This window comes from Chrysochloris asiatica, unplaced genomic scaffold, assembly GCF_000296735.1.
Source record: "Chrysochloris asiatica unplaced genomic scaffold, ChrAsi1.0 scaffold00026, whole genome shotgun sequence".
Taxonomy (NCBI): Eukaryota; Metazoa; Chordata; class Mammalia; order Afrosoricida; family Chrysochloridae; genus Chrysochloris; species Chrysochloris asiatica.
Window position 1 is genome coordinate 15,694,091 of NW_006408544.1, and position 11,628 is coordinate 15,705,718.

Genomic DNA, 11,628 nt, shown 5'->3' on the forward strand with positions numbered 1-11,628 from the left:
CTCTGGGTAGTTAGGGTCAGAAGTACCGCATTTATAGCTTATAACAGAAATTGAAGTAGTTAGAGATAGATTTGAATTTGACTGATTGATTTCCCTTAGCTGGTATCAGAACTGAAATGGTAATGAATGAGAAATAGAATAGACTATATTAATTGATTTCGACAGGTAAAGTAGCATTTCCCAAAGCATACATTAGAAACAGAAAGGTCTGTGTGTATGTGTGTGAGAGAGACTGCATGTATACATACACACACATATACATGAAACTGGCTGTAATTTTACTTTACATACCTCTGTAGATCAACTATTTCATTGTTAAGGGTATCTAGCTCCTTAATAGCAGAGAAATCTGCAACAGTACTTGGTCCTACGATGTTCTAAAAATAAAAAGTTCACAATTATACATTATTATAACAAAATCATATAAGGAAAAGCATTAAAAATGTTAAAAGCACTACAGAGATAAAAGGCATTACATACTTTACTGTACTCTAATATTTTTAATTCATTTAAGAAAATCATCCCATTGTATATACCTTTAACATCTAGTTATAATTACATATCAAGACATTTTCCTTCCAGTTTTCTAAAAGCTGCTATTCTATAAGATGTACCCCAACCTACCCAAGATCCCAATGGTATTGTCACTTGAACCTAGCCTGTCCAGAACCTTGCAGTAAAACAGCTATCAGATTATAATCAGTTCCTCCACTAGGATATAAATTTCTTAAGGAGATGGATGGTGATCTATATGAATTTGTATTGTCTGGAAACAGGCAGGTGCACCAATTTTTGTTGACTCTCAGAATTATAGTGGTAGTTGATTTTATTCAATTCAGTAATATTTACATTACCAAACACTTTTAGTCACTATTCTATAGAAAGTAAAGACAAGTGCTCAGGTATGGTCCATGGTAACATATACTCTGTATTCTCCTATCTGATGTCCTTTCTTTCATAAACGAAGTTGCCAAAACTGACCCCTGAATAGTACCTGTGGATAGAAAATCTTGCTGGGTTTACTCCAGGTTCTATTATTTTACTTAATTATATTATCTTCATCTGTAAATAAAGAGAGAATCTCTGCCCTGCCAACTTTACAAATTTAAATGAAATCGTGTATGTGACATCACTCTGTAAAATTGATGATGTTTTATACATGAAATCTATTATTATAATTACCTTCAACAGAATATGGTATTGGAAGATGAGTTTCTTCCATTTTAGTTTAATCTTCTTTGTGAACCACTATTGAGCTATAATTTACATAGCTAAGGAGCTCTGGTAGCGTAGTGGTTACGAATCGGGCTGTGAACCGCAAGGTCAGCAGTTAGAAACTACCAGCTGTTCCGCAGGAGAAAGATGAGGCTTTCTGCTCCCATAAAGATTTACAGCCTCAGAAACCCTATACAGGGTCACTATGAGTCGGAACCGACTCCATGGCACATAACAACAACAAAGTCAGGGCAGAAAAAGATAAATGCTCCTTCAAACACTTGACCTAATAAAGCTACAACCAAATTGAAAAATACAGGCTCACCACCATCTTGAAATGTTAAAATTGATGTACCAGGTAAAGCTAAAACATATTAATGACCTCATTGCTACTGTTGTTTGTAGAGTCAATTCCAACTTATGTAATCCTGTATTAGGGTTTCCATGGAGTGGCTGGTGGGTTTGAACTGCTAATATGCCAGTGCTTATGCACATCATAAAACTTAGTATTATAACTTAACTTGTTGTGAGCTTAACGTTATGTCACCAACTCAGACAACAGAGGAAACCTAAAACCTAAAAGCTCACAACATACCATCTCCTCACATTGATACAATGGTTAATTGTTGTTACACGATCCCACTCTGAGTCATCCTCACAACTGTTGTTGCTGCTACCACTCTATCAGTCAGTCTTGTTGGGGGTCTTCCTCTCATGTGTTAGGATTCCATTAATGCTATTCTCGATTTTAAATTAATTACAGATCTATATCAAATTTACCTCTTTTAAATTGTGTTCCACTGATAAACCTACCTTTATCAATACTAGATATTTTAAAGTAGATTTCTGAATGTGAAACACATTCAGTAGATTTTAATACTTTCTAAACTTGCCTTGTGTGGAACTGACTCAGTGGCAACTTGCCCTATGAGCTAAGCCTGGCCAGACAATTAGGTAAACAAAATGAAAAAATTAGCACTTGATGTCACTTTCATCATCAAGAGTAACTTATACCACTTATATGCTGAGAAATTTGCTATCCGAGGTGTAAGAGTACCAAGAAACTCATGACTTCCACACCTCTTCTGTCATTCCAACTCAAATAATGTGACTCACAACATATGACAGTCTTCCACTATTAAAAATATCATCTATTAAGACAGTGAGACAAATCAGCTTAACTTCAAGGGAGTTAGGAGGTTAGACCCCAGATAACGCTAGGCACGCTGTAGTTGGTATAGCTCGTGCCATTTCTCAATTGCTGACACAAAAATTAAACTCCCACATTACAGCAATAAAATGGCATGCAACCAGAAACGCAGAAAATGTTCTGCTAAATATATGAAGGGTAAATAAACAAAAATGCAGCATATCCCCTTCTTTCAAAATATTTTCTTGCCCCCTGTTTTATGCATTATACACAAAGTTCCACTTCAGTGATTTTAAGTAGGTCAGTGAGCCTAGAAAAGGCAAACTACAATGCATACAAGGACCAAGTGACATGAAACGATAGCATGCTGTTTAGGTATTCTGCTGCATATTCTAATTTCAAAATGTATCTCATAAACCAAAAACTATTAATGCTAGAAAAGGCATAAAGTAAAGCTCTAACCTTGAGAGAGAGTAGCGTTAAGAAACTGACAGTACAAGAAAGGCGAAAAGCAGAGTGCTGTAGAATGGAAAAAATAGTCCAAACTAGAAAAAACACAGAAAGGAAAGCAACATTCAAAAAGAAGATTAGTTGAGCTGCAAAAAAGGCTGTACTTAAAAAAATCAGATTATAAAGAGAAAAGGATTATCAGAAAGACAAAGCAAATGCAAGTTTTATTATTTAAGGTTAATTTTTTTGGTTAATAGATAACAGTGACAAAAATCCCATTTAATAAATAATACTGATACTTGACATAAACAGAAAAATGTCTATGCTCTAGTGACTAGACTTCAGCCAATCTACCAAACTAAAAACTCAGTATTTTAAAAAAAAAAAAAAAAGCAAAACACACTGCCATTGACTGAGTTAATCTGATTCGCAGAGACCCTTCATAGACTCTGCGAAGTTGTGAACCTTTACGGGAGCAGATAGCCTTCAGTTTTCTACCACAGAGTGGCTGTTGGGTTTGAACTACTGACCTTGAGGTTAGCAGTTCATAGCTTAGCCTAAAGTGCCACCAGGGCTACTTAAAAACTCAACATGTTGTTGTTGCTGTGTGCCTTTGAGTCAGTTCTGCCTTACAGAGAACCTTTTTTGCCCGGAGGCTGTAAATCTTTACAGAACAGAAAGCCTCATCTTTCTTCCTCAGGGTGGCTGGTAGATTCAGACTGCTGCCCTTGCAGTTAGCAGTCCAATGCATAACCCACTATGCCACCAGGGCTCCTTAAAAACTATTTAGCATATATAATTTAAAGTCTCTACTACTAATGTGAACAAACATAACTTCTTCAGAAATTTCTGTTGTTTCTATAATTTGTGTTGATGAGGTACTCAGAGGGATATAGAATGAAGAAGGCATAAGAATAAACAGTCTACAGAGGTGCAAGGAAGGGTGAAACTACACACATTCCATCACTGCCATACAGTTACAGCAGAAGGCATAAATACAAAATTTGTAACCTGTATCTTTCTAATTCATATCACTTTCAGCCTTCTCTACAGCCATGACAAGGAATCTCAAAAAAATTACAAAACATCTACAAAAGAAAAAAATTCACAAAGCATGTGTTGTTTGTTATCTGCATATATAGGATATGGTATTAAAGATAAGGACAAAAATTCCTGTAATTCTTTAAATCTGGTGGCTACAGATCCCTACTTACTTTGAAAAAATTCAATGTTAACTTTCTAAAAATTTATTAACATGGGATTTTTTTTTTTACCTATTTGACAAAATTAACATAAAACCAACATATTCTATGATACTTTTAAAGACAGCTTTCTTCGTACCACACACTTGATAACTTTATACAACTCTGAAGAACTACAACAGATTGATTACTTCATAGGCCACTAGAGATTTAAAGACGAAGTATCTATTTTTAAAGGCAAACAGCCATTAAAGTATGGAAGTCCTTTTAAAGCTCTCTTAATGGCCAAGACATTGTAAGGACATTATAGTAAAAAGGATTTCTAAATTAAGACAGAAAAATCAGGGCACAGCATGGCTAAAATAGCCACTAGAGTATGCAAGTACATTTTCAATGTAGTTTTGAAAACTCCCACTGCTGGCCAGAAATCAAAAGTATCTAAAAACTTGCTTCTAGCTGTTCTGATATGAAGTAAAGCTGTAGGCTTAGGAATAGAGGGCAATCAACAGTAAAAAACACACAGACTCACCCTCAACATAAGATCTTTCTTAGGGCCTTGGTTGGCATACAATTGACAGCAACCAATCATCCTCATCCTAGATTTTGTGTTCTAATTTTTATTGTTTTTAGTAAGAGTGAATCATCAAATGAAACACAGTAATTTAATATCGCTTTCATTTAATTCTTACACCCTACTCATAAAAATTAATGTGAAAATCTAGGAGGATAAAAATAAGGACACATTTTTCCAATTTTAAGATTGGAAAATATGGTTGCCACATGTGTAATGAATGGTGGGGCAAACAAGCTGCAGGATGTCATACAAGACATTTGAGCATACTTCAAGGCACAAACTAAACCACATGTAGTATATATTGATCTGCTTGTAGTCAGATAGATTTTCTCTGTTATTCCATCCAAATCAAGCCTGTCATCTGACATAGCACTTGTAGTTCCCTTTCTGAGAACACATTCAGGTTTTCTTTAAAGTTGTCTTACCTTTTGTAAACTGGCCCTGTCAGATGGTGGGATCATCTCAGGAGTAAGACTCTGAGGAGGATCAATGCCCTTTATTAACTTCTGATTGATTAAGTGAAAAGCCAAGGCAAACTGATCCTTTGAAAGTTTCCCAGAGCCTTTTGTGTCACATAATGCCCTGCAAAAATAAACAAAATGAAGAGCATATAAATGCAAGTACCATTCTATAAATTTATGAGAAAAACAATTTAATTCTGTCTAAGGTCAGAGATTCAAGCTCACCAGCTGCTCCTCGGAAACCTTATACAGGGTCATTATGGGTGGGAATCGACTCAACGGCACTTAACAACAACGAAGTTTATGAAATAATCAGCTGAATTAAAATAAAAAGACATATGAACTTTCAGCTTGCCCAAAACTCACTCAAAAGTTAAAAGAAATAAATTAATTAAAATGGTGAAAAAAGAGAATAGTTACACTTTGGTGCTGAGCAGCGACCTCCAATCTGGGTTTATTTTGTGCTTTCTTACCATCTCCCAGAACCAGTACAGAGTAAGAATTGTGGTGAGCCAAAGAAAACCAACATTTTCAACATTATAAGACATTAAAGATGAAACCCAACTCTCAACAAATTTGGCTCACTAGTGGCACTAAGATGATTTCAAGACAAGCAGAAATGTCCATGTCAGCTTGCTTCCTGTAATTCTTGGAGTAGGAGGATATAAGGATCACCAAGCCAAAGGAGAAACAACAGATGAAAATGGAGATCACATGTGAGGAGAAGGCAGAAATCTGGAATGCTTTACAAAATCACTTAGAAATTATTCTATTTGCTCTCTCTTTTCCTTTCTTCAGCTCAGCTTTCTGAAGTCCTGTTTGATTCACTGAGAGCCAAGGTGGCCTGATAAAAACACTATGGGTAGTAGTTGTGTAACAAAATGGGGGGAGTAGGTAATCTTACATTCCAGGAACAGAGCAGGAGCAGAATGTGGAATCTTAACCAGGGAAGCAGTGACACCAGAGATAGAGGCAGAGGTGATGACATGGAGAGATAGAGCAGCTGAGGAAACTAGACTCATGGAAAGAGAAAGGATGTGAGCTAGTGGTCAGGAGGGTGGCTTGCAAAATGTGCCGTTTGGCTATTTAAATGATTATACATTCCTGCATGTTTTTGTGTACATCCAATAATAAAAGAGTGAATGAATAGAGGCAAATACTATTAACCGATGGTACATGAAGAGGATTATAATCATTACAATGAAACAAAATACCATTGGTTGAGCTCAAAACCAATATTCTCACATGTAAACTATCACTCAATTCACAATAAAAGCTTTACAAAAAACAAAAACACTATGGACTATGGTGTCAAATAAAACTGAATTCCAGTTTTCCACTTCTTGTGACCTTGAAAAAAATATTTAACCTCTAGAGTCTCCGTTTCCTTATCTAAAAAGTGGGGATGATAAGACTCATCTGGCAAGGCAACCCTGAGGACTAAAAACAAGGTACATAAGAATCTAGGTTAATGGCAAGCTTATGACAGCTGCCCTTAATTGAGCATAGTGCCTAGACTAACATAAATGCTCAAAAGGAGCAGCTAGCTACACGTTGGGTATCAAACCACAATGTCAGCAGTTCTACCCAGCAGTCCCGCCACAGATGAGGTTTTTCTGTGTCTATAAATATTTACAGTCTCAGGAAACCCTGTACAGGGTCACTGTGAGTCAGAACCAACTCGATTTCATGCAGCAGTAGCAACATCATTACTTCTATATATTTAATCTTTATCAATCTTATTCCTTTTCAGGCCAATCTATCCTCTGTTGTTCTTTTTAATTTTCTCCCGACACAATATGTAGTCCCACTTTTGATGTTCACTGCTCCTTGAAAATTTCAAGACAATCTCTGGTATAGTTAGGTAGCAGGCACACCATAAAGCATTTTACATACATTATAAATCTTTATAACAGGCACACTATAAAGCATTTTCATATACATTATATCATTTAATGTGAAATGTATTAGACACTAAGGTGTGTCTTCTTTAAGGACCAAATATATTAGTCCTATATAAAGGTATGAAAGTATACATAGACCCTAAAGAATCATACAAGTATGCCTTGATGGTATTGTTTTATATTTTGTTTAAATTTCAGATATTTTGACTCTTCCTTTAAAAAAAAATTTTTTTTTTTTTTTTGTCGTTGGTAGCATCCTTTTAGAGAGATCGATTTATTTGCTTCTCAAACTGACAGACTGTTTCTTCCTCAGGAAAGGGTGGCGAGTAAGCTACTGGTCTGTGAAGTTGGCCTTTCTCTTCACCACGAACGCAGTCATCCCTTCTCTCGGGTCATCAGTGGCAAATGTTGAATAAAAGAGTTTCTTCTCTAGTTTATTTCCTTCTGTTAATGTCATTTCAAAAACTGCAATCACCGATTCCTTGGCCATTGCTGCCACAATTTTAGAATTGTTGGCAATTTTTTCTGTACACTGGATGGCTTCTTCAACTAGGGTCTCAACCGGAAAAATCTTGCTTACAAGATCTGCCTGCTTGGCTTCCTGGGCGGAGATCCAGTTACCCGGTGAGGACCATCTCCATTGCCAGAGACTTCCCGACGGCCTGTGTGAGCCTCTGGATGTTCCCCGCGCCTGGGGTGGTTCCTAGGCAGATCTCGGGTTGTCCAAACTGTGCCTTCTTCCCTGCATAGATGATGTCGCACATCATGGCCAGCTCGCAGCCCCAGGTTAGTGCATAGCTGTTGACGGCAGCGATCACTGGTTTCCTGGAATCGGACAGTCATCCCAGTGGCTCAGGAAACCTTCTGAGTAGCAGTCCTGGGACATCTGATTTTGCATCTCCTTGATGTCAGCTGCCAGTAAGGACAATGGCCCCCACGGCAGGGTCCCCCTCAAAGGCACCCAGTGCCTGGTTCAACTCCAACACCAAGCCATTGCACAGTGCATTGAATGTCTTGGGCCAGTTCAGGCAGATCAGCCCCACGTTGTTACTCTTCCCCTTCTCGGTGATGATGTACTCGAAATGGGTACCTAAGGCGAAGAAGCGCACTTCTGGGCAGCCGGCTCGGGGCCCACAGCGGGCCGCACACACGGGGCAACAGGACACGCAGGGTGGACATGGTACAGTCCTGTCAACTAGTGCATGCAGCACCTCCCCGCAGAACCACCCCTCAGCTGTGCCATTCAGGGCTCACACCGCCTATTTCTTCCTTTAAAATTAAACTTTAATTAAGAAATATATCAGATGCTGTATCTTAATATTCTAATATTAACTGACACTGTCACTTTTATAAAACTTTGGATAATTCACTGCAAAGTTTTTATACAAAAACTCATTGTCAAGCTTATGTCAGTTCTCCAAAAGAGACCCTTGGATCTACATTTTCTCTATAAAGAAAAGAATTCTGAACCAACAACTGTCTTATTTACAAATGACTAAAAAGGGACACACAAGGGTTTTGTTGATACAAATCAATTTAAATAAAGGCTTACCAAATACGGGCTAGTAAGGTAGACGGTAAACCTGTCTTCAGGAAGAGCTCCCGGACCTCCAATCCAGACACAAATCCATCCATATCCTTATCAGTTTTCAGAAAGACATCATCATATTTAGCTTTTTCTGCAGGGGACACAATCCACTACAGGGGGGAAAAAATAATTACAGGTTTTCTGCCCAAAAGATGCTAACTTTTTAGTGGTGCCAATCTTTTAAACAATGACAGTATCTGTCACAAATTCTGAACACTTTTCTCCCTTATCTATAGCAATAGTATATTACTTCCATCACACCCCACTCAAAATGCTGCTGTGAAAAGGAATTAAAAGAAGAAAACTATAGGTCAGTTGGCAGTATGTTTATAAATGCACATTTTACTTTTTTTAAAAAAGTAATGTGTAAATTTAAACTTAGTTAACTCTTGACTTTTGAATACCTTTATTAATATAGATAACTGGAAGATTCTATACAAATAAAATATTCAGATAAACTCAATCTTCATGTTTTACAGCTTCAGCTTCCTAAATTTTTAACTATCACCAAACTGACCAACTGGCATATCCTGTTATTATGTTTTTTCTACTCAAATTGCTAAAAAGCAGGTTGAACAGAAGAAAAGGCCTTGAGCAAACCAAAATTAATTATTTGACCCCCCAAGAACCAAGAGTTAACTAGCGATTAAACAAAAACACCTATTAACTATGCTAGAGCAAGCATGCTATGTTATCATGGAGCATCCTGTATCTCCAAGTTTACTTTCATATAGATCCAGGAAAGCCAATAAAATCATCCATACGACCTCAGGCTATATGCAGGAGAAGGAACATTCCTCTTCTCTGGGACAAGCAAGTTCAACCAGAGGGAGTTTTAAATCTTGGATACCTATGATGGTTCCTTCTATCTTTATAAAGTAATTAACTGTTAAATGCCATGCATTTTGTTTAAAAAAAAAAAAAATCCTTTAACACTGGTAAATCTATACCTATCTTAATGAAGCTTTGGTAGGTAAAATGCCTACAGGTGGTAAGGAGTGGTAAGGTTCCTTGGCTGGTGCTCAAGAGGGGATCAATAGCATTGAGTCTGCTATACTGACCGTTTTTCTCTTAGAAGGTGGCACCAAGGCTGGAGGCAAGGACATTGGCACAGGTTCCTTCTCCAGTGCACAGTACACCAAGCACATGGCCTTTAAAACAGATGAACCAGGGTCACACACACTACAACCATTTAATGATGATCACTTACTGAATTTATTTTGTTCAACAACAAACAATTTTTGACCTGTTCATAAAATTTGTTTTTTTAGGAAATAAAGCTGGAGTGAAAAAATGGACAAAAAGAGGAAGAGAGGGTAGGAAAGAAGAAAAAAGGAAAAACTCAAAGCTAAGCAATTTTTAGGAAGGAAGATTATCTTAAGTAGCAAAAAATTACAGGTACCTCCTTCAAATAAAGGCCTTACAATATCAAAAGCAAACAACACCCTGGTGAATATTTTTGCAAAGAAAGAGCTAATATAATTAATCTCCCTAATACATAAAAAGCTCCTAGAAAAAAACAAATCCAACAGCAAAAGAAAAGAAAAAAAAAAAAGGCTCGTCTTTTAACATATGAAAATGTGTTCAACTTCACTCAGTAAGAAAAGCACAACTTAAAATTATAATGAAATGCCATTGTCCACATAACTGACAGACTGTGGGGACAGAGGTTCCCTCAAACAAGTACCTTGCAAAGGACAAACTGGCGATATGCACCAAACTGCAAATATATTTTCCCCTTTTACTTAACAATCCAACATCTAGAAATTTATCCTCAGATTTCCCTACCTACCTACCTACCTCAGACTTATCTACTGATATGAAATACTGTATAAAAAGTACTATATGAAATAACTGAAGTATTGTTCGTATCAGCATGTAAGTGCTCATTAACAGAAGGCTAGTTATAAAAATTATGGTATATCTATATAATAAAATGGAGTCCTGGTATGGTGCAATGGGATAATGCACTGGGCTGCAAGGTCTGCGGTTCAAATTCACCAGCCACTCCTCAGAAACCATATACAGGGTCTCAAGAGTCAGAACCAACTCGATGGCATGTAACAACAACAGATGATAACATATTTTGGGAGAAAAAAAATGAGAAACATGTATCTTAACTGTGGTTCACAGTTGTCAAAAATCATCAAACTACACATTTAAACTAGAAGCCATTCATTTTAGGTCAAGTATTCCTCAATAAGGAGTCCTGGTGTGGCGCTGTGGGTAAATGCACCAGACCATAAAGCCATTTGAACTGCAAGGTTGGCAGTTCAAGCTCACCAGCTGCTCCTTGGAAACCCTATACAGGGTCATTATGGGTCAAAACCAACTCAATGGCACTTAACAACAATTCCTCGATAAAGCTGATGAAAAAGAGAACCACAGAGCTCCTGAAGTGAAAAGAGATACAACATACACTGTTATACATAAAACGGTATAATGTGTGACAGTGTGTATTATGTGCTATCTTTTGTGGTAAGGTAGGACTAACTATTCATATTTGTTCATATTTGAATTTTTTTAATTCTCAGAGGATATACAAAGTAAGGAAAGTGGCTTGTCATACTGTTGGAGCAAATGGAACAGCTGTTTGTGAGCAGGGATAAAAATGATATTTTTTTCCCACTGAATACATTCTTATACTATACTGATTTTTTCAACCAAGTAAACATATTATGCACTAATTTTTAAAAATTGATAACTCTATAAAGCACTTGTACAATCTGCATACAGATTGCACCAGGCTATATCCCCTCCTTTCAAAGCATTCACAACAGTTTGAAGACTTTCAGAGGATGAAAAGTTTCTATGGCTATTTTCAAGCATATGCAATTACACAAAACAACTTAAAACTCCAGAAAGATTCTAGCAGCAACCAGCTACATTTTTTTTCTTTTACCTTCCCTTGAAAATTACGATTCTTCACCAAGAAACATGCTTATGATTTTGTGGGGGTTGAAAAACAATTTTTATTGAGCACCTACCTATCTATGTTTGGAAGAGATCAATGTTTATGCCCATTCCAAAGAGAGGTGACCCAACAGAATGCGGAAATCATCGGACAATCTCTTTGATATCTCA

The 11,628-nt window shown here is 37.0% G+C and overlaps 1 protein-coding gene and 1 pseudogene across 1 annotated transcript in view; both read right to left on the bottom strand.

The window, feature by feature from the left end:
* Positions 1-11,628, bottom strand: part of EPS15 (epidermal growth factor receptor pathway substrate 15) — a 207,941-nt gene that overhangs the window by 105,578 nt on the left and 90,735 nt on the right. The window contains exons 9-12 of the mRNA XM_006839756.1: positions 9,606-9,695; positions 8,509-8,654; positions 5,017-5,173; positions 292-377 (exon numbers count right to left, since the gene is read on the bottom strand). Of these exons, the coding sequence (XP_006839819.1) occupies positions 292-377; positions 5,017-5,173; positions 8,509-8,654; positions 9,606-9,695 (479 nt within the window). The remainder of the gene's footprint in view (positions 1-291; positions 378-5,016; positions 5,174-8,508; positions 8,655-9,605; positions 9,696-11,628) is intronic.
* LOC102837402 lies at positions 7,288-8,135 on the bottom strand (annotated as a pseudogene).